The 23476-nt window shown below is 51.3% G+C and overlaps 1 protein-coding gene across 5 annotated transcripts in view; it reads left to right on the top strand.

Moving 5' to 3' along the window:
- Nucleotides 1-23476, top strand: part of SPSB4 (splA/ryanodine receptor domain and SOCS box containing 4) — an 81380-nt gene that overhangs the window by 5753 nt on the left and 52151 nt on the right. For all 5 annotated transcript variants that reach the window (XM_072792496.1, XM_072792495.1, XM_072792498.1 and 2 more), the window contains exon 2: nucleotides 10207-11026. In XM_072792496.1, the coding sequence (XP_072648597.1) occupies nucleotides 10333-11026 (694 nt within the window). In that variant the 5' untranslated portion in view covers nucleotides 10207-10332. The remainder of the gene's footprint in view (nucleotides 1-10206; nucleotides 11027-23476) is intronic.

Genomic DNA, 23476 nt, shown 5'->3' with positions numbered 1-23476 from the left:
GAGAAGGCAGGGCCGGAGACCCAGTTTGGAAGAATCAGCAAGAAGCCAGAAATGAGAGAGGAGGAGCAGAACCTGAAGATGTGACCTGGGGGGACCCATTTGTTTATGGGGTAGGGAAGATGCATCCTAGAGCCCGGAGGTGACCGGAAGCTGCCCTGAGCTCTGTACCTACATGCGTGTGCAGAGAGAGAAGGCCAGAGCAGCTCCAGAGTCACCCACCTGGCTTAGTGCTGTGAAGGGTCATTGCTGGTGAACCCAGAGCCCTGCCTTCTCCAGGAAGGAGCTGAGATTGTTCCAGTCAGTCTGGCCACAGAGATGGCTCCCCTGTCAGCCATATACTATGAGATAAGTCAGTCACACAGATTCCTGGGGCCAAGGGCTCCCTCCCACCTGGCCCTCTTCTCCTCTCTCTGTCTCTCCTAGGTCTCTGTGTTTCTCTGCTTCCTCATAAGCCCCCTTTCCTCTCTCATACTCTCCCTGGTCTCTCAAAAATGCTCCTAGAGACACCTCAGGCTTCACAGAGGGACCTTCAGAAATCCCAGCAGGTGCCTATCGTGATCCCCTGGATCAAGCCCGAAGCATGAATAAATTTGCTTTTCTTTCAGGCATCCTGAGTTTTCCCACAACCAGTCACGCCAAATAAATGGGAGATAAATGAGGGGCTGGACATGAAGATTATTGTGTTTCCCTCACAGAATGTTCCCCAGGAGGGTCCCAATGTGTAGCACCCTCCCCCACCACTTTGCTCTAGCCTGAGCCACGCCAGGCCTCACAGAGGCCAGCTGCCCCCCGGAACAACCCGCATGTGCCTGCGGCCGCCCTCTGCACACAGGGGCAGCTGCAGGGTGACCAGGCCTGCCTGCCAGGGCTGCATGGGCCTTGCCGTAGGGCCTCTGGCCTCACTGCCTCAGAAGTGTGTCTCTTTCAAATGACCTTGTAGATAGAGCATGCTGGCCTGGTCTCTGACCGGCAACCTCCTTCATCCCATCCTCTGCTCCCCTTGCTGGCTGACAGCCTGAGCTTCTGCCTCGGGGGCTCCTGGCTCAGTCACGCGTGGGAGGATTCCCATGGAAACCCCACAAGAAGGAGAGGCTGGGGGAAGCCTCATTGATTTGCACTCTAGGAAGACAGGCGTGAGACGGTTCCACCTGGAACTGGACAGATGGCTCTCTTTGTGAGCGCTGGGGAAGAAAGGACTTGCCCAGCCAGTTGTAGTGTGAATTCCATGCATGTATATAGACGGGAAAAAGATAATGGGCGTCTGTGGATAAAACCCTGGAGGTTCTTTAGTTCATTCATCATTGGTGGTTTCATCCTGAATGAGCATCTTTTAATAAAACAGCCCCTCTACTTAATATTTGTGCTAAGAAAATCTTTAAAACATCCCCGTCAAACCAGGTTCAGCTAGGTATTATTGGCACCATTTGTTGTAAAAATGCAGGAATGGAGATGACAGATGAGCTCATGGAGCTCTGTACTTCCAGCTCATGCCTCTGTGGAGGTTCTTTTGCTCATTTGCTCAGGCCTGTACGTTGTGTAGATAGATGTTCACCTAGCACTTGCTCTGAGGCAGAGCCACTCGGAGTCCTGGGGCCTGCAATGAGGAGGCCCAGACCTGCTCTCAAATGGTTCCCTAGCTGGTGGGAGGGAGGCAGCTAAGGAGACTCATGGACAAGTCCAGGGGCTCTGCGGGTAGGGGAGGGGGCTCCCCAGAGGTGTTGATACCGAGCCGAACTACCCAGATGTATGCATGGTTGGGGGGGTGGTGTGCAGGGAGAGGGAAGGAAGGGAGGCAGCGGCGGGTTGGGACAGGGATGTGTGGGCTGCCGTGTGCCTGTTGGGAAGTTCGGCAGGGGGATGGGGTGCAGTGGAGGGGTTTAGTGGAGGGGCACTTGGGGAGGTTAGGGTTAGGAGTCTGCACTTCATCCTGCCGTGAAGGACTGTAAGCAGGGGCATGATTAGATTAGCTTGGCTTTTTTTTTTTTTTTTTTTTACAAATGCCATAGCAGATACTTGAAAGCAGTACGAGTCTGTTAAAGGAACTCGAATGGTATCCGAGCTCACTGTTTTTCATAGTCCTTGTCATAATTCAGACCTGTCACTGGGTGTGACCCCTTTGGGGCGAGCTCTCCCTAGAGGGAAGCCATCCGGTGTTAGACTTTCCTGTAGCCTCCCAGATCCCCAGGGAGGCAGCATTTTTGTTGGTTAAAAGCAGGAATGAAATCCATACTCACCCCTAAGTCTGAAGCCAAAGGCCGCCCTGAGGGCCTTTGCCAAGTCCTGCAGCGTGGGGCTCGTGGGGCTCGTGGGGCTCGTGGGGGCGCCGTGCCCGGGCGAGCCGGCGCACGGCCTCTGACAGTGGCAGTTCTGGTCCTGTGCCTCTGGAGACTGCGTGTCACATCTGCAGACCGCTGCGGCTCCTTGAGCGTCGCGGCCTCCACGCTTCATGTTTCCTCATTTCTCTGTCAGGTTGCGACACCCACCAGGGTCCCGGGAGGGGCGACAGGCAGTTTGGGGTTTGTCTCCTCGCTCAGCATCATTGAAGGGCCGGGCGGAGCGTCCCGGGACGTCAGTAAGCAGCCCATGCAAGCAGCGACTAGGAAATGAAGTCTGGTTTGCGGGGAGTGCGGCAGAGGCGTCGCTAGGCCCCGTGCAGTGTGCCCTCTGCCGCCTGGGTTCAGAGGCGACCCGATTCCTAGCAGGAAGTTGGACTTTGTTGTAGCGCCTGTGTGCCTGGCCCAGGGCCAAGTTCTGTGGTGGAGACGAGAAGAGAAATGTGACAGGCGCCCACTCCTTCTGGCTGAGGGGAGAAGGCAGGGACGGAGTCTGACGGGGCTACTGCTCTATCCCCGGCTCCCAGCACCACGGGGCCCGGCACGTGGCAGCTATCCTCCAAGTGTTTGTTGAGTGAATAAATGAGGACCGGGGCAGGAAGCGTGCCCCGGCTGTATCTAACAAAGGGCAGACTGGAGATGGCCAAGCGTCAGCTGCTCAGAGGAGATGACAGTGTTAGTGGCAGAATGAGGCCCCAAGTCCCCATCTCCTGACTACATCCTCTAAAAAGAGCAGAAAGCGAGACCCCCCTGAAGCTCAGTGTCACCTCCCCACACTCCTACGTGTACTCTACCCTGTGTTTGAAGCACGGTGCCTGTGTCTGTGCCCTGGGGAGCAGAGAAGCCCAGGTGAAAGCTTCCTGCCCTCAGAGGAACACTCCTGGAGTTAGAAAAAAAAAAAAGAAAAGAAAAAGCAGATCAACAGGATCGGAGAGCCCAGGCTGGCTCTGGATGGACAGAGTTGCAGGGCAGGTGCCTGGAGGCCTGGTGGATCAGGGCAGGCTTCCTGGAGAAGGTGGAGCTGTCAGGCAGGACTGGGGAGATGAAGCAGGAAGGACTAGAAGCCCCACCCACCACTGACCTATAGCCGGGGTTTAGGATCTGGGACTCTGTTCCGAGCTTCCTTTCTCCCAGCTCTGACCTTGAGTCAGCCGGTCACCCTGTCCCTGGATTCTGGTCCTGACCATTGCCCTTGACAGTTTCCACAGGGCCAAAACCAAATGATTTAGCCCCTCTTTCCTGCATTCGTTATTCAGTTACCAGTTGCAGGAGGCCATAGGAGCTGGGACCTCCCTGGGGTGAGGACTGCTGAGGCAGGGAGTCCCGCTGGGGTGCAGGGTTGCTGAGAGCAGGATAGAGCCCCCACTGCAGCCGGGCATCTGGGCTGGAAGCTAAGACGTAATCCCCTGTTGCTGAGCGTGTGCACTGACGTCCGTTCTTTGCTCCTATGAACCATCCTGCCCTCTGCTCTTTAGCTGAATCCTAGCGCACTCCCGTGGTCGTTTCCTTAGGATGCGTTCAGGCACCGAAATGGCAAGGTCGGAGAACGTACACACTTTGAAGGAGCTCTTCCCATTTCCTGGGCAGCTCCTGGGTGCCCTGTGCCGTTCCAGACTCTACAGACATCCTTGCAGAGGCAGGCAAGGTTAGCACTGAGTTAGCGGCACTTTGCAGGTGAGTGTCAGAGAGGTTACGTCCCGGCCTGGGGCCCAGTGGGCAGCCGGGCATTCAGACCTGCCCTTTGTTACGTTGCGAGGTCGCTAGTTGTCCAGGAGCAGATGGACCTGAGCACTCTGGTCAGGCCCTGCCCTGGGGGGCGCAGCAGAGGGGCTGACTGTCATACGTCTGCCTTGCCTCCCCGCCCGCCTTTGGGATCCCCACCTGCCACTGATGGGGCAGTGGCTTGAGGCCCTCAGTGACCCCGCGGGAGTCTCCTCTGGGGATGTGGCTTGGCCATTGCTTTCGGACACACAGCAACAACTCCAAAGTTGGCCTGGTTGTGTACAGGGATAAAGTAGTTTCCTTAGACACGTCCTGTGCAGGCCACACAGCACTGATTACAGCTGGCATCGCGCACAGGCCCTTTCCTCACAGTGTAGAAGATGGAAGAGCACGGGCTTGTCCTACCGTGGCCCGCGGGTCCATCTCATTCCTGCCACTTGCCGGGAGCCTCTCTCAGCCTGTTTCTCCTTTTGAATAAAGGGGCACATGCCTTCCCGTGAAGCAGCTGTCATGCCACCTGTGAGTGCAGATGCTCACGGTCAGTGATGGAGACAGCGCCGAGGAGCACATGTAGTGGGGACTTTGGGTTCAGCGTGGGATCAGCTCTGCTGTGGTTTAGCCATGTCACTTTGCTCAGGCTGCTTCCTCTTGGCGCCTCAGTTTTCCGATCTGTTAGAATGGGACTATAAGGTGCCTTTAAGTGAATTATAAAAGGGGCAGATTCCAGCCCCCTCGCAGTCAGATGCGCTAGGCAGAGAGTATAGACTTAGGGAGGTGACCCTGGAGGAGTGTTGGTTCTATTAATTGAATCTCCCCTGAACCTTTCACGTGCAATTTTGCTTATTCCTCATAATCTGGTTGAGGCTCAAGGGCTGGGTGAAAGTTGCTATGAAGTTCCAAGATGACTAGAGAAAAGATAGAGAAAAAAGCAAGTTGTCTTGTTAACTGAACTACAGTGTCCAGTTTTCTTGTAGACACAACTGCTCTTCATTTCCATTTGGGCCCTTTGGGTTAAATACCCGCCTCACTCCTCTACTTCTGCCCTCTTCCTCCTCTCCCTTCCCTCCACAGTAAATGGCAGTGTACTGCACAGAATACTCTGCACTTTTGTTTCTGGAGCTTCATCTCTGTCGAATCTTCCATGTCAGTATGTTCTTTTCTCCAGCTGCATAGTATTCCATCATATGAATTATCACAATTTATTTAGCCTGTCTTTAGTTGTTTTTTTCCCCAATATTTTGCTATTACAAACAATGCTGCCTATGTGTATATGTAATATATATATTTGATTTACAAGTGTACTATACATAATACGTATGTGTACATATAATACATATCATGTGTATTATACATACGTATGTAGTTCTGCGTATTTAATACTAAATAAATAACTAGAAGTAGAACTGCTAGGTCAAGGGGAACACACATTTGCAATTCTGAGAGATGGTGCTAATTCGTCATCCACTGAGGTTACATACAGCATTTTACCTTTGGTTTAGCAATGTCTGAGCCTGTCTGCTTCTCCAAGAAGCTGTTATCCGGTTTTTTGAGCTTTGCTAATCTGATAAACAAAACTGGCATTTCATTGTAGTTCTAGCTTGTTTTTCTTTTATTATGCATTTGGTAGAGCATCTTTTCAAAAGAGCCATTTGTTTTTCTTTTTGTGTGAACTATTTGTTGTATCTTTCACATTCCGTGTGTGGGTTGGTCTTCTCACCAATTTACAGTAGTTTGTCATATATTTGTAATTTGTGTCATAAATGTTTCCCCACATTGAAACAACAAGCTAGTTTAACCTTTTTTATGAGTGCTTTTGGTTTTTTCTCATTTTCATTTCTTATTTCTTATGTTTGTGTCTTCTCCCTCCCTTAAATGATCAGATTAAGTGGTTGGTATATTTTATTGCTTATTTTAGTCATCAAAGCCCCACATTTAAAATATATTTAGTTATATGTGAAAATGTTAATTATTTAAGTGAAATAATGTGAATAAAAGTCTACGATGCCAATATTTAAAAAGAAAATTCACTAATATTTTGTAGATTAAAAAAAAGATAAAATTATATAATCCATATGCTAATAGTGTTTACATCTGGTTACCAAGACAGGTGGTGATTTTTACGTTTTGTGCATGTTTTTGAATTTTCTAGAATTTAAAAATTGATTTAATGTTTTCTAATTAATAGTCTTTAATTTTTAGAATAGTTTTAGAGTTATAGAAGAACTATGTAGAAAGTAGGTAGAGGGCAGCCCAGGTGGCTCAGCGGTTTAGCGCCGCCTTCAGCTCAGGGTGTGATCTTGGAGAACCGGGATCGAGTCCCATGTCGGGCTCCCTACATGGAGCCTACTTCTCCCTCTGCCTGTGTCTCTGCCTCTTTCTCTCTCTCTCTCTCTCTCTGTGTTTCATGAGTAAATAAATAATTAAAAAAAAAAAAAGTAGGTAGAGTTCCCATATACTCACACCCAGTTCTCTCTTACTAACATCTTACATTAGTATGGTACATTTATCACAGCTAATGAACCAGTATTGGTACATTGTTACCTGAAGGCCAGGCTTTATTCAGATTTCCTTAGTTTTCACTTGGTATTGTTTCTCTGTTCCAGGCCACCGTATTAAATTTAGTTATCATTGGGCTTCTCTTGGCTGTGACAGTTTCTCAGATGTTCCTTCTCTTCAATGGCCTTAACTGTGTTGAGGAGTATTGGTCAGGTATTTTGTAGGATGCCCCCTACTGGAATCTGTCCTATGTTTTTGGCATGATAAGACTGGGGTTATGGGTTTGTGGAAGACCATAGAGATAAAGTACTATTATGCATTATGTTACGTCATTTCATTACATACTATCAACATGATAATGATATAATAATAACATTATAATAGATAATATAATATGGTTTTATTGCTTTGGTTTTGTTTTAGTGGCATTTTTTCCCAAAGAACTAGTTCTCAGTTTTTTATTAGTTCTATTATTTTTCTATTTTATGATGCTTAATTCATGTATTTTAATTTTTTAATACTTATTAGTATAAGTACACCAGCTATGATTTCTACTTTAGTAGGATCCTACGGGCTTTAAGATATGGAATGTGTTTTGTTATTCTTACTGTCTCCATAGTCTGCAAATTCTATATAGATTTCTTTTTCTGAGTTGTTTAGAAGAGAGTTTTTAAAAATATCTAAGTGGTAGGGTTCTGTATCATAGTTCTGTGATGAGTTTTTAGTTTTTATTTTGTGTTGTTAGATTCTGTATTATCTCTGCTTTTTTTGTGTGGTTTATTTGCGGCCTAATAAATGGGAAATGACCTGTTTTATTAATTATGCAATTTTGTTTTTTTTTTATGTCTTTGCTTAATTTGGTTCATTGACCTGTCATAAGCTAAAAAAGGTAAAGTTAGCTGCCCCTACTGTGTATCTGTCTGTTCTTATGTTTACTGTAGCTTTTGTAGTGAATTTTGGGGCTATTACTTGGTATGTTAGATCTTTAATACTGTTGAGTCTCTTTGCTTTGGAGATGTCTCTTCTAAGTAGCATACAGTGAGAGTCTTGTCTTGATTTCCAATCTTAGATTTTTTTTTTTTTTTTTTTTTTTTTGGTAGTTTACCATGGCCATTCATTGACATAGCTAGTGTTTCAGGCTTAGTTTTACTATCCTATTCAGGCTTAGTTTTACTATCCTATTTTATGTCTTTGTGTTATTGTTTCCATTGCTTCTTACAGCAAAATCTTTCACTGTGTGGTCTGTTTTATTTTGTGTTCTTTCTGACAATTTGGAAAGTTTGTATTTTATTTTCAGTTCTTCCGATGGTTGCCTTTATAACTATGTAAGATGCATTTTGTCTTTTTTTTTTTTTTAGACTGTGCTAATTGTCTCCCTTCTGAAATGAGTGATCACAAAATTAGTTTACACGTTTAATCACAATTTTCATATGCTTCACGGCAGCCTTTTTCTGGTGAATTTTCTTGGTTTGCCTTTTTTTTTTTTTTTTTTTTTCTTTTCCTCCTTTATTTCTCCTGGAAGCATCTTTGACTCTATTGTGTGCTTGTTCCTCTCTGAAAGAGGCGAGGCTTCTCTAGGTCAACATTTTGCAATGGATTTATGTAGAGGAGAGGCCAGGAAGTATCCTAGGAGAGCAGGAGTGCTCCCTGGTCTGTTGTAATTTTGTTCCCAGGACCGTGGCCATGATTTCTTTTGGCCTTGCTTCTACCCAGGCAGCAGAGATCTGGAAGCCCTGGGCTCCCCCCCGCCCAGGCCCTCCTTTCGCTCTGCCTCAGTGACACACTGCTTCCTGTGATGATGGCGCCCTGGGTTTCCTTTGCCAGCCCTGCCCTCCTCTATCCTCAGGGTGTCCTAGGCAGCTCCTGCTGTTCTGTTTAGGAACCCTTGGTTTTTTCCATCAGGGACTGCCAGCTACTGGTCGGCTCTGCCAGCTTTTTCCGAGATCTGCGGCCACAGGTGCTCTCTCGCCCCCGTCGGATCTTCACTGTTTCTGGCAGCCCTTTACTGTTCTTGGCAGTCTTTCCTTTGAAGTTGTGGTTCGGGTTACAAATGTGTTCTAGTTTCGCTGAAGATAACATTTACATTTCTCTTTCTCTTTCTCCTTTATTTTAGGTGATTTGGGATAGGAAAAGGAGTAACTGTATTCTGCTATCTTAGAACTGTCTAGTGTTGCACATTTTTACGCGCTCTGGTTTCCACCAGATTAAACATTAGCCAGGGCTCTCGGGATAGGATTGGCATGTGCTGAAGCGGGGGTCTGCAAATAGAAAGGAAAGAAAATGGGAGTTGAGAGTAAAATAGGAGAGTTAAAAAGGAATCCATAGTCTACTTGCTATGCTGTGTGGCAGCGGAGTTCTCTTCTTTTCCACTTGGACTGTGGCTGGCTGTGTGCCACTGTTTGGGTGGGAGGTTGTGGCCAGGCAGGGCAGGGCATGAAAAATGCCTACCTCTTGGTCTGTCTCAGGGGAAGTTGTTTCAGCCCAGCAGCTCTTAGGCTGGAGGGGAGGGTACATGCCTCTGCTCTGAGCTAGTTGCAAGGCTCACTTCTCCATCTTTCCCCACATCCAAGCAGTCCAAGCATCCGGGATTCTGGCTGGCCTCCTCGAGATGGTAGCCAAGTCCTCCTCCCTGAAAACCAGGATCCTGCCTCAGAGGAGGTTGTCCGGGGTCAGTGTTGTTGACCTTGTCTATGTGCCCAAAGAAAGAACATGTCCATCCAAAGGGAAGGGGTACTTGTGGGATATCCAGAGGATAGAGCAGGAGAGGAAAATCTTGCCCATAGAGTCTCAGGTTTGGCCCTTTATATTATTGTCTCTCAGGTTACCACACTACCCAGAGGGTGCTATTTGTCCCCATTTTACAGATGAGGAAACTAGAATCTGAGAGAGGCTCAGAGACCTTTCTTTGGACACACGGCTTAGAGAGGAAGACAGGGATTTGGATGCAGTTCTATCTGGCTCCAGAGCCTGGACACTAGCCCCCTTATTCCCCTGCCTCCCACTCACCTTCCCATGGAGACACTACACATCCTCAGATAGTTGTCCTGTATCCATGTTCATGTCCCTGGGTGATTTTGTTGGATCCTCACTCTGTGTAGCCAGAAAAGAGCCTGGCTACATTTTAGATACAGGAAAGCCAGGCTTGAGAACCAATGCGCCACACCCTATATTTCTGCATCCCCTGTGTCTTGGCTCAGGCCTAGTCCCCTGGGACCAAATACACCTGGGCTCTTCTCTAGGCTCTGTGTGGTCTTGGGTCAGTCCCTTTACTCCTCTAGGCTCTGTCCTTACTTCTAAAATAAAATTGTCTGTGATCACTAGAAGAGCAGAACATGGACTCTGGAGCCAGATGATCTCAATGTGAATCTGAGCTCAGCACCTGTTCAGCCATGGGACGCCAGTTAATTAGTTACCCTTTCTGTAATCTAGTTTTCTCAACTATAAAAGGGGAATAATACCGTACACGTCTTACAGGGAGGGCCTAAGGATTAAATGGGCTCATAGATGTAAACTGTTCGGAACAGTGTCTGGCACATGGCAAGTACTAGATAAGTGCCAGATGATATTATGTTAATTGTTATGATTAATGCAGGCAAAGGGGCCCGGCCCCTGGGCACAGTGGCTGTCGTAACCCATGCCCTCTGCTTTCTTCCAGGAGCTTGGGCCCCTGCCCCAGCCCGGTAGAGGCTGCGGAGGTGTGCGGTCCAGAAGTCTGGTACCCAGCCCGGAGGCCCCCGCGAGGTAGCGGTGGCCCGCGGCGGCCCCCTCCCGGCAGCGCACCATGGGCCAGAAGCTGTCGGGGGGCCTCAAGTCGGTGGAGGTGCGCGAGCCGGCGCTGCGGCCGGCCAAGCGGGAGCTGCAGGGGCCGGAGCCGGGGCGGCCGGCGCGGCTGGACCAGCTGTTGGACATGCCCGCCGCGGGGCTGGCGGTGCAGCTGCGGCACGCCTGGAACCCCGAGGACCGCTCGCTCAACGTCTTCGTCAAGGACGACGACCGGCTCACCTTCCACCGGCACCCGGTGGCCCAGAGCACGGATGGCATCCGGGGCAAGGTGGGCCACGCGCGCGGCCTGCACGCCTGGCAGATCAACTGGCCGGCCCGGCAGCGTGGCACCCACGCCGTAGTCGGCGTGGCCACTGCTCGGGCACCTCTGCACTCGGTGGGCTACACGGCCCTGGTGGGCAGTGACGCCGAGTCGTGGGGCTGGGACCTGGGCCGCAGCCGCCTCTACCACGATGGGAAGAACAGGCCCGGAGTGGCCTACCCCGCCTTCCTGGGGCCCGAGGAGGCCTTCGCGCTGCCGGACTCGCTGCTCGTGGTGCTCGACATGGACGAGGGCACGCTCAGCTTCGTCGTGGATGGCCAGTACCTGGGCGTGGCCTTCCGCGGCCTCAAGGGCAAGAAGCTGTACCCGGTGGTCAGTGCCGTGTGGGGCCACTGCGAAGTCACCATGCGCTACATCAACGGCCTTGACCGTAAGTGCCCAGGGGGGCGGCGGGGGGTGGGGAGCGGAGGCTGCCTGGCGCTGGAGGCTTCCGGGAGGGTGGCGGGAGCAGGTGAGGTCCTGTCCTCCGTGGTCGCTTGGGATGACCCTGCCCGTGCAGAGGACACGGACTCTGGGATGCTCTCATTTACTGGCTTGGTGATCTTAGGCTGTGCCTCAGTTTCCCCACGTGCAAAAGTGGCCCAGGGATAGGAATCTGGGTCAGGGCTGTTGCCAGGGCTCGACTAAGATAATAATGTAGGCAGAGTGCTTAGAACGGTGAGTGGCACCTAATAAGGATTTCCTGTGCTGCTGCTAATCATGAATCTTGCTGCCTGCATAAGGGTCGTGCAAAATGATGTCTCCTGTGTGCCAGGCCTCAAGCCCGCAGCAGGGGGAGAGTGACAGTAGAAGATACAGTTCCTGTACTTGAATGCCATGCACTCTGAGTTACTGATAAGTAACAAGTAGTGATAATAACAACTATCATTTATTGACCGCCTGCTGAAGGCAGGGACCAAACACCCAATTTCCAGCTCTTGCTGGTGAATTGCCTGTTAAAAGGGGTCACCTGCCCCTCCTCTATAGCTGATCATTGCCTCCTAGGACCGAGCGCCAGAAGTTGTAGAGTCTTTTGATTTTTCCAAGAGGACCCAGGAATCTAGACTTGTGTGAAAGAGCCCAATTTTTGAAGTTGGCAGCTGTTGAAATCACCATGTTGGCAAACAAAACACCCTTGCAGGCTGCAGACAAGCCCCCAGGCTACTGGGGGGTGATCCTTGGCAGCTCTTCGGCCTCCTCTCATTTAACATGCACCATCATGCTGTGAAGCAGCTTAAAAATCATTGCAACAAAATTGGTTATGATGTTAGGAGGGAGTCACTCAGGGAGGCAGGGTGGCCTCTGCACAGAGGCATGTGTGGCCGCCAGCTGAGTGGAGCCTTGCGGGCTTATACACTTCTCATCCACACATGACACTTCCTGCCGCAGCCCGGATGAAGCTCATGGAGGCAGGTGCTTGCAGCCAGAATTCCCGTTTATTCACATCAGATGAGAGCTGTAATTGCCCCCTTTTCAGAGATGAGAAAACTGAAGAGTAGAGCTATAGAGAATCAGGCCTTACGTAGGTCTATCGGCCTTCGAAGCCTATTCTTTTCCCCTGCTCCCCCCTCCCTTTCAGTTGAGGGACTGAGAATAAAATCCCAGAAAAGAAGTCAAGAAGAAGATTTTACTCAAGAAAAATTTGTATTTCCTTGAGTGTAGGGTAGGTTGACTGATTTCAAGGGGGGAGGGCCAACAGAAAGTGGCCAGCCAGTGTGCTCAGCTCTCTGGTGTAATAGGCGACATTCTTGCTCAGATTTCATTTTCACGGATGTTAGACAAAGATTACCATCGATGGCAAAGTGTTCTGTATTCTCTGATTAACTGGTTAGATCTAGGACCAGATGAATGTGTCCTGAGAAAGGCTAGTTTAGTCATCCCAGTGCCTTGTGGAGAATGTGGTAGACATGAGGACTGGCCAAACCCAGTACTGAGAAAACCAACAGCAACAACAAACACTCCTTTCAAGCAGAATTGGAAAACTTACTTGCCAGGATTTATCATGGGAGGAGGAGTGGACTTGGCATACAAGGCTTTGGAGTCTGACACGCTATAGTTCCAACTGCATCCCCAATGCTCAATGGTTTTGTGTCCCCGGTGAGCCATTCTAATGCCTTACAACTCATTCTGCTTATCAGTAGAATGGGACAGTATCAGGCCCCTTTCACAGCTGCTGTGAGGTTGGTATGGTGGTACCAATAATATGGTAGCTGAGATTAGGGGCTGACATGGATACCCAGTAGGAGCTCCCTGAGCCAATGGTTGGGCCCCCAAGGTGGGCTTCCTCTTGGGTATTAGTTCATGCTCAGCTATTTGTTGCTTCGTTTTCAGGTTCAAAGCTAAGGTGCTAATGAGGTTGTAGCCAGTGGCACCCCCATGCATGTTAGGCTCAGGAGCAGTCAAGCCATGATATCCTCCTTGGTGTAATGTTGGTGGGGAGCTGGATGAGAGAGGACAGCTGTTTGGGGGGCACTTTGAGCTCTTGGATCCTTCAGGTGGCTAGAGAAGCTTGGTGAGGCTGAAACTTGGTCTGTTCCATCCTCCTCCTCATTGACAGGGACTTTTGAGGTTGGCTGGAGCTGGAATGCTCATCAGAAGGCAAGGGAAGGCCAAGATGTCATGTGATGCAAACCTGTAGCATCTGTTGTCCCATGTCAGGATTGGCTTGTCTGCTATGGCACTGGCCTGTTCTCCAGACAGGAGTGATATTCTCTCTTATGGGCAGGGTATGATGCAGAAAGGGGGAGCCTGAGCTGTTCTGGGCCATGGTCAGCCTAGGATAAGCCCTGACTATAGAACGGGCCATAGGACATGCTGCAGTGGAGTCTGATAGGGGCTGGTTGGGAGGGGACTGTGTGATGCCTGTAGCTGGTGACCTGAGCTGATGTCCACCAGGGGTAGCCCTGGATACCGGGAAGGATTTGGTTCTAGGGAGTCCCTGGACAGGGACGGTGACCCAAGGTGGGCTTTTGTACGTGAGAATTCTGAGCCAACATTGGTTGTGGACATGATGTCAAGTCCCCACACTCAGACCTGACGGGGAAAAGGGGGAGCACAGTCAGAGACAGGCTCTGGAGCAGAAAGGCAGGGCTGCTCTCTGGAGTGGCTTCCCCAGAAGATCATCGGGGAGAGAACTGTGCCCAGGGCCCCTCACAGACCATGATCAGCTCTGGCCTCATCACTCACCAGAAGGCTGGCCACAAGGATTACTTCCTCTCTCTGAACCTCAGTGTTCTCCATTGTAAAATGGACATGATAAAGCTTGTGGGCACAGAGCAGACACATAGCAATTGGTGCTCACTGCTTTCATTAACCAGGCGAGCTGAGCCAAGCCCTGGGATTCACCTATGGGTTACAACAAAAGTGGCCTTAATGGAAGCTTCACCTATGGGTTACAACAAAAGTGGCCTTAATGGAAGCTTCTCCTCTAATGTGATGGAAGTAAGTTGATGGATATCCTTTTCTCAGTTTTTGAATTTTTATGCCTATGAAAGCAAGACTTAAAAAGGACTAACCACGTTTAACTCTGAAGCACTGGGGCCAGAGCTCCTAGAAGCATGCTGTCCTGTCTTAAATGCATTCTTCAGCCACGGCATGGAGCGAAGCAGCTCTGCATCTCAGGGTTTACTGTAAAGAGCTTCAGGACGCCCAGGGCCCTGCCATATGAGCGAAGCATGGATCCGAGGCTGGGCAACTGGGCAAGCTGTCTCCGGATGATGGGGTCCACAGCCCAAATGATAACAGCAGTAATAACACACCACCAATAACTACCTCTTATGTAGCACTTAGCCTGGGCTGGCCTCCTATTCACAAATTTTAACTCATTTAATCCTTGTAGCTAGTCTTTCAGCTGATGCCTTTATTATCTCATTTTACAATGAAGAGATGGAATCACAGAGAACCTGAGTAAGCTGCTCGAGGTCACACAGCCAGTAACTAGGAGAACCAGGACATTCAAACCGAGGCACACTGGCCCCGTGGGCCCCTTGTGGAGATGTTGGCAAAGGGGGCAGGATGAGAAGGAAAAGGAGAGGCTGCTCCACCGGGCGGGGTGGCCACGCAGCCAACTGGTCCTTTCTTCCTGCGGTGGGTCCGGGTGAGACCGTGAGACGCTGTCCCGGCTGTTCTCCTCCCTCTTGCCTTCATCTCCAGCCCTCAAAGCTCTTGGCTCAGCACAGAGCTCCACGGGGTGTTCTGAAAAGTTAGCTGCATCAAGACAGCCCCAGCGGTGTCTGGGAATCAGGCCTGCTTTGGTCGCTAACGGGAGAATGTCACTGAAAATGTCCCAACTGCTGTGAGGTTTGGCCCAACTGCTGCGAGGTGGGCCAGGCCTTTGGAATCGGCTCCAGGCTGGTTTCCAGAACTGCTCCTCTGCTCCCTGGCTCCTCCTGCCACATGTTGGAGGCCAGGAAGGTTGACAGAACAGCTTTGTCTCCTGCCCTGGAGGTCTTGGGTGGTGAGTGGTGTGTGAGCGCCACAGGAAGTGGAGAGGGGCCCCAGACAGGGACAGGTGGGCTTGGAGCCCCGTGCTGCTTTGACAGGGGACTCATAACGGTCAGACTTTTTAAAATACCACCCCTGTTTTGTGCTCCGGGCCAAGTGTCCTCTATCTTTCTTAACCCATACAGTAAACGTTGGGGCAATGTTGCCATTATTTCCATCTCGTAGATGGGAAAATGGAATCTTGGAAAGTAAAGAATTTGTGCACTTGCTCAAGGCCAAGCAGGTAGCCAGCAGCAGAGCTGTGCTTAAACCCAGGCCGGAAGAGTCGCGTGCCCTGCCCCCTGCCGCCTGGGCCAGCCCCGACCCCATTCTGCCCACCGCGTAGGGCCCGGTTCCGCAGAGCAGGTGTTGGTGCCAGGGTGTCTTTCCTGGGGGGTGGAGAGGAGGAAACGGAGGATCTCAGGCCTAACTGGCAGGGAGGTCTTGTCCACCTGCATCGAACCGGGGAAACTGTATTTCCAGACGCTGTTCCTAGATGGTTTAATTGACCTGCCAACAAGTATTTATTGGCGCAGCAGCTCAGGGGAAGAGGCTGGCAGCTGGCCAAGGCTTCTGGTATTGATGAAGGCCAGAGAGACTTTTCTACTGGGCTGAGTACAAGGGCACCATCCCCTTGCCAGAGTCAGTCTGCACTGAACTCCCCACCTTCCTGCTCGACTCCCATGTGTCTACAGGGTGCCACAGTCCTCCCAGCCTCCTCTGCCCTCTCCACCCAGGCCTGGTCTCCCCTCGCTCCTCTGCCCTCTCCACCCAGGCCTGGTCTCCCCTCGCTCCTCTGCCCTCTCCACCCAGGCCTGGTCTCCCCTCGCTCCTCTGCCCTCTCCACCCAGGCCTGGCCTCCCCTCGCTCCTCTGCCCTCTGCACCCAGACCTGGTCTCCCCTCACTCCTCTGCCCTCTCCACCCAGGCCTGGTCTCCCCTCACTCCTCTGCCCTCTCCACCCAGGCCTGGTCTGCCCTTGCTCCTCTGCCCTCTCCACCCAGGCCTGGTCTCCCCTTCACTTCTCTGCCCTATTCTTCTGCCCTGATCCCAACTCATCCTCAGCCCAGGGCTCTGCCCCCTGCACCCTCATTTAGCACCGAGTGCCCCCCATCTGCCCCATTCACTTACTTTTCCACATGTGTACCTTCTTTCCCCAAGTGGATATGGAGTAAGTTTCCGTAGGACGAGCGGTGTTGACCCAGGAGGCGCGTGTGCGGAAGTCAATACAGTAGGGACTTAAAAATATCTATGCATATACTTTTGAAAGGCAAGCTGTGCACATAGCAACACATTTTTTTTTGAGATTTTATTTGTTTATTTAGCAGAAAGAGAGAGAGAGAGAGACAGAGCTCCAGTAGGCAGAGCAGCAGGCAGCAGGAGAAGCAGGCTCCCCACGGAGCAGGGAGCCCTACGTGGGGCTGGATCCCAGGTCCCTGAGATCATGACCTGAGCCGAAGGTAGATGCTTAACCCCCTGAGTCACCCAGGCACCCCCATAGCAACAAATTTAAATATTACAATGAAATACCCCCCTGGCTATTAGCTCCCCAGCTCCCCTCCCTGCTGGCAACCACCATTAATAGTTTCTCATGTGTCCTTCCAGAATTTTATGACAGAGAAATTTTACATGAATGTGATCATGCTGTAAACATTGGTCTGCCTCTCCCTTCCCCTTTAACAGAGCTTGGCGATTATTTAATATGATTGCCAGAGAGTTGCCTCATTCTTTATTAATAGCTGCATGGGTTTGCTTGGTATGGTTGTATCATCCTTTATTTTATTCAGACCCCCATCTTTTTTTTTTTTTTTTTTTTTTGACATCTAGGCAGTTTCCAATCTTTGCGAGTAAACATTTGATTCCAATTTAAATTTCATTTCTGCCCCCTTCTGGCTAACTAACATCCTCGAACCTTCGTTTTTCTCCCATCTGTGCAGTGGGAATAATTATGGGTGCCTTGCATAGCTGCTGTATGAGAAATGAGGCAGAAATGAAGCATGGTCCAGCACGTGGCTCATGGGGGGGGCGGGTGCTGGAGGGCGCTGTGGGTCTTACTGTGCTTACCCGGCATTACTGACTGTACCATGTCCAGGGCCTAGGTCATCCTGGCCACTTGACGAATCTTGTGAATGATTTGCTTTGTAGTTTACAATACAGTAGAATCACATTAATTTGCTGTTCAGGAGGCTTCAAACACAGTGCTAGACTCGGACTATTGGAGTTGTGTAATCTGGTCAGTCCTTATGTAGGTGAATGTCAGTGCGCTAAGTCACCTGTACGGGGCAGAGCCAGATGGGTGTGGGTTGCTGTGCTGTTGCTGCTGTTGCCACTGCTGACGGTGGCAGCCGTTGGAGGCAGGGACTCCCTCCGTGACACCCTCGGAACTGGGCACCTAGTAGGTGCTGAGTTAAGTACATGTGACTATACTGGCCTCCCGCCACCTGTAGAGCTTTTCTATTCTGGAGCAGGACCCGAGTCACAGATGGCTGGAACAGAGGGAGGCTGGCCCTGAGAGGCCGCCCCCTTGAAGCGTGACCCCAGAGTGACCCATTCCCACCTCGTATTGTGTGTGGAGCACAGCACATCTGTCCCCACACCCGGGCCAGGCGGAGGCGGCACGATGGGCTGGGCAATTCAATTCAGAATCTGGACACTCAGAAACTGGCCTCTACCCTTTGTTTTCTACAAAAAGGCACAGGCTTGCAGCTGAAAACCGTTCATGCTCGGACACAGTGGCCCTGCTCTGGGGGGGGAGGGGTCACATTTGAACAGTCGTGAGTAGGTTCACTCTTGGAAGTCCCGCCTGCAGGAAGGGGGCTTTGGAACACGGGCTCAGTCAAGAGAGCGTCGCTCGCTCGTGGGCCGCCGTGGAGTCATACGCAGGGCCACTGGAAACCATCTGCGCCTGCCCTCCCCCTCTCAGAGGGGCTTCGTGGGAAGAGCTGGGGCTCACTCCTGACTGGGCTGCTCATGAGCCATGACACTGAGCAAGGCAGTTCACCCTGGAGCCTCAGTTTCCTCATCTGTAATGATAATAGAAACATACTGTGCCACAGGCATTGGGATTGTGGGTGATCTACAGAAAGTGATGGGGCGCGTGCCTGGCACATAGTAGGCCCTGGGAAAATGTAGGTTTAAAAATATCCGGTTATGACAATCGCAGCTCCCACAGATGGGTAAAATTACTGTCAATGTTATTCAATGTGGAAATAATTGTCGTTAGTATATTTTGGTCCACGTTGTGAAATCTGAGGGGTTTCGTGTAAGGGAATATGTTGGTTTGGGGAGGTTTTGGTCTCTTTTCTCTTTAAGATACTTGATGGAGGAGCACCTGGGTGGCTCTGTGGTTGAGCCTCTGCCTTTGGCTCAGGTCATGATCCTGGGGGGTCCTGGGATCTAGTCCCCGTAGGGAGCCTGCTTCTCCCTCTGCCTGTATCTCTGCTTCTCTCTCTCTGTATTTCTCATGAATAAATAAATAAAATCTTAAAAAAAAAAAAAAAAGATACTTAATGGAAATACCACCTGAGGTTCAAAGACCACTGTGAGTCTATCACAAATGAGCTGAGAGTGTCGAGCCTTCCCCATGAGCAGTTTCAAAGGTTTCCAGCTAAGTGTCTGGTTTAAGTGTTTTGTGGTTCCTGGGGGCGACTTGCTTGGTGAACGTGTGTTCAGCAAGGAGATCCAAATAAGCGGCCTACTGACCAGCTGTGGCCCGCATATGTATTCAGTGGGGACGAGCTGCCGAAGTGCTGGGCCTGAGGGGCAGCCTCTGCCTCTGAACAGATGGTCACTAGGCCCGGCTGTGGGGGAGCCCCATGTCGGGCCTTTGGAGGGAAGGGGAGACGAGGTGGCCGGGAGGAGCTGGCAGGAGGGTGAAGCAGGCCCTAGGCACTGGAATGAGACAAGTACCATCTGGTAGCCAATGCCAGACCCCCATTTTACAGGTAGGAACTGACTGGACCAGAGAAATGGGAAGACTTGTCCAAGGTCACTGGCTAATTAGCAGCAGAACCAGACCTAAAACCCAGGCCTCCAGTCCCCCTTGAAAGTGCAGAAACAAAAGAGTGAGAATCCAATGTGGTTCATGAGCCTGTATTGAGAAACCCTGACATAGATGAGAGAGGACATGTCAGAGTTCAGGAGGAGAATGACGCCTTCCTAGGAAGTGGCCTTGGCAGCCTGGGCAGCACTGAGACCCTCTGTGGCTCCCCCGAGCCTCCCGCATGTCTGAGACCCTGTCCCGACCCTGCTCAGACCATAGAGCAGGGAGTTCAGCACAATCAGAGACCAGGGATCACCAGTCCCCCCATGTCCTACCCGGATGGGCTAGGCCTAAGTTTCCTCAGCATTCTTGTCTGTAAAGTGGATTTGATGATTGGACTCACCCCATAGACTTGGTGTCAGTAGTGCTTCTCACACCCTGTTGGGCATTCAGGTCAGCTGGGATGTTGTTAAATGAGGTTCTGACCTAGGAGGTATGTGTAGGGCCCAAGAATCTGCATTTCCGACAAGCCCCTGGGTGAGTCTCATGCTGCTGCAATGTTGAGGGAAGGGCACCGGGCGAGGCTTCCACATGCATGGCTTGTCCACTACTCCCACCGTCCACCTCTCTAACCCCCAGTCTGGTCCTGCAGCCAAACCAGTCTGCTTATTCCTCCCTGCCTTGGTCTGTGCCGACCTCTTTGTTGGATATGGCCTGTTTCCTCCCCACCCCCCGACAAGGCCTAGTGTTACCAAGCCTGGCTCTACCCACCACCCCTCCTGCTTGGTGGACAGGAGGGTAGTTCCTGTGCCCTGCCCTCCCCCCACTCCCCACTCTTCCACTGTCCAGCTGTGTCTTCTACACTTCCTCCCTTTCCTACCCAGCCCCATTTCCCTCTTGTTCTCATCCTCCCTCAACCACTGTGTGACTCAGTTTACCTGTACTGGAACCCAAATTTGCACAATTACCAGCAAGGTATATACAAGGAAATCCGTGACTTTCCCATGAAGCCAACTTTGTTTGGGAAAGGATTACTGCAAATAGAAATGGCTCTTTGTTCAACAGTCATTGATTGAGCACCTACAAAAGGCCAAACACCGCTTGGCGCTGCTCATGCATCCCATCGTCTTATTTAAACCCCCATAGCCCTGTACGAATGCTAGTAAGGGCCCCATGCACGTTAGCTCGTTTAGTGCCCACAGAAGAGGAGAAGGTACTGGTTCCCCACTGCCCACACGAAGAGCCTGAGGCCAAGGGGATGAAGAGCCCACTCACAGCACAAACTCGGAGGCAGCCATCTGCACCGGGATCCGGATGGCTGGCTCAGCACCACCACCCCCAACCTCCAGGCCTCACAGGGTCACCGTGAGCCTTGCTTCAGCTTTCCTGGTGGTCTCGGGCCTTAGCAGAAGGGTTTACTGGAGCTGGCGTCAGCAATCCCACTGGCACAGCATTTAAACCCCCTAAGGACAGGACAGCCACGCTGTGTTCATTCTCACCTGGGTGCACGGGAGCGGCGCGGAGTCAGAGTGGGTGCTGCAGGGGTAGCAATGAACGGGGTAAGCAAATCTGCAGGATGGTGTAGAAACGACTGGGGAGAGCCAACAGCCTCCCAGGCTGGCAGCAGCATTTGTTTGCTGCGGTCAGGAAGCCAGCCGATCCTCCCAGTCGTGTCCCTTGGTTAAGGCAAGGGGGCAGTTAGCATGAGTTACAGCCCAGCCCAGACACTAATAAGGCTGCTTGTCTGAGGCCTTCCATAATTCAAGTTAAGGCTGTACCGTTTAATGGCCCTTCTTCATCAGATCTTCCAAGACTCGGTGCCTCCTTAATGATTTATTTGCTTGGGATGAAATTAAGCCGAGACAGCGTGAGCTTGGAAAATACTGCCGTGCTGGTTCTTCCTAGTTCTTCATCCGTAGTGGTGGCGTTTCTATAAATAGAGCTGTGAGCCCTGCTTCGGGACCCTCCTGCTGGGAGCCCCGGTGGGCACAGGCCGCCAGTCATGATGCTCTTGGACCACACCTGACGAGGCACCTGGTGCTCCTCACCTTTCCCCACCTCCGAGGCCGGTGACCCCGCTGGGGAACAGCAAGGGGCCAGAGCCACCCGCAAAGATATTGTCGCCTTGGCTTTGGAGCCATTTAAGTGCAAATGTTTGGGGTGATCCATTTGGGGCTACAGCCACGTTCCAGATCTTGTCCCTGTTGATGTTTCTCCCTCAAAATGCATTTCACGAGGGTATCCCAGGGTGAAGGCAGGTTTGCTTCTGGTGTTCAGTGAGGTGGATGACAGCTGTCTGTCTGGTGCCGAGGCCTGGCTAGGAAGGGCGTGTGGGATCCTGTTCATCTTCCTAAGCGTGGCCGCCTCTGGGGTGAGGGGCCAGAGTCACAGCTGAGGGCCACTTGGAGGGCTCACCTGGAGGCCAGGTGCCGAGTGGGGGTGGGATGGCTAGTCCAGCACCTCTGGGGTTCAGGAGACTCCAGAAGTCTCACGGAAGGAATGAGTGTCATGGTGTGTGAGGACTGAGAGGTCCAGGAATGTGTGCTGCTTCTGCACCTTTGGGATGGCAGAGGTGCAGTATTGAGACCTCCGGAGTTACTGTTTTTCTCCCTGCTGGCAGAGGCGATGTCATCCCATCTGTCCTGGTGTCCCCAGCATCTGGCACATGGTGAGTTCTCGGTGAACATCTATCGAATGAATGACTGGATAGCTCAGAGTCCACGTGGCAGGGTGAAAAACCACCGCAGGTTCAGGTGGAGGACGAGGCTCAGAGACAAGAGCACTTTCTTCCTACAGCATCTGCACAAAAGAGTCTACAAGCTTCCCATTGAAACAGCGGCAAAGGGAATCCTCAGAAGTTTCCAATTAGCCAGGAATAGTAAATGGAAATTAGTTGCACTCTGCCCATAGCCACTAATTTGATCTTCGTATAAATAAGCCATTGCTCTTCCCTCAACCACAAACGGTCCTGCGTGGGCCAGTCTATTCTGCGGTTATAAGGAGGTGATTTATCCCTTCACTTGGTGTTTATGAAAAGCCTGACCTGTGCTGACCGGGGGCAGGAGCTGGGCTGCAGTGGGGAGCGAAGCAGGCCCCCTTTCCACTCTCCATGGAGCCACAGTCAGCTGGAGAGCCATGGTCACAGTGAGAGAGGCTTTCTATCACTCAGCCGATCGGTCAATGGCTATTTTTTTTAAACATCTCCGATGTACCAGGCACTGGGGGTATTGTGATGACAATTTAGGAGGAGAGACAGAAGCAGAAAAAAACAAATCTATGATAATTCTAGATAGAAATGTGGCTAAATGAGCAACACAGGAGACCATGATGGGGGGGCGGGGGGGTCCTCCAGGCTGCTGCCAGGGTGGGGAATTGGAGACCCAGATGGTAAGTGGAGGCAGCCCTGGGAGGATCTGGGGAAAACGGGGTTTGTGAGCACAAGGCGACAAGTCTATGGCCGAGGGGAGCCAGCCAGGGCTGTGGGAATTAGGGAATAGCAGAGGCTGGACTTGGGGGCCTGCAGGCTGTGGCATTTTCTTTCATCCTACAGACTCAGATGATTCACTGTTTTTTAAAAAGTTGTCATGACGGACGCCATGGCTCAGTGGTTGAACGTCTGCCTTCGGCTCAGGGTGTGATCCCGGGGTCCTGGGATCGAGTCCCACATCAGGCTTCCCGCAGGGAGCCTGCTTCTCCCTCTGCCTAGGTCTCTGCCTCTCTCTGTGTGTCTCTCATGAATAAATAAATAAAATCTTAAAAAAAAAAAAAAGTCAATGACCTTGTTTTAAAGAAGCAGCATTTAAAGTTCCTTCTCTATTGGTGCGTGCCTCCCGGTTCTACCGAATGAACTTTGGTGAAGGTGGCCTTTGACTGAGGTGGATATCGCCATTTCCATTTTATAGATAAGTTGATTGAGGCCCAGAAAGTTTGGCAGCCTTGCCCTGGTTGCGCAGTGAGTGGGAGAGCTGATTTGAACCCCATCTGTTATTTCTCCACCTTGTCACTGTTCCAGAAGCTGATTCTAGGGGTGTGTGTGTGAACACAATAGGGCTCCATGGGTCTACTAAGAGCCATCTGGCAGTCCAGCCAAGAGAAGGGGCCTCTACGGAGCAAGGAAGCCCATGTGGGCCTGGGCAGGTCTCTGCCCTTCACTGATCTTTTGTTCCTTCGGGTTGTCCAGTGAGCCTGAGTGAGCCGTGGCTGGGGATTTGTGGCTCACAGTCTTCCCTATCTGGGTGGTGGGTAGGTGACCCAGGGCCTGGAGCCTACCCCACCACCATGGCCAAGGTCTGGGCCAGCCACTGTCTACTGTGCTTCGTTCTTCATATTCTTGGCTGCACCTCGGGGAGTGGGACAGCTGGGTGGGTTCTGGATGGTG

Source organism: Canis lupus, chromosome 22 (assembly GCF_048164855.1).
Source record: "Canis lupus baileyi chromosome 22, mCanLup2.hap1, whole genome shotgun sequence".
Lineage (NCBI taxonomy): Eukaryota > Metazoa > Chordata > Mammalia > Carnivora > Canidae > Canis > Canis lupus.
The sequence above is the reverse complement of the archived record's forward strand: the minus strand, read 5'-3'. Positions and strand labels throughout refer to the sequence as shown.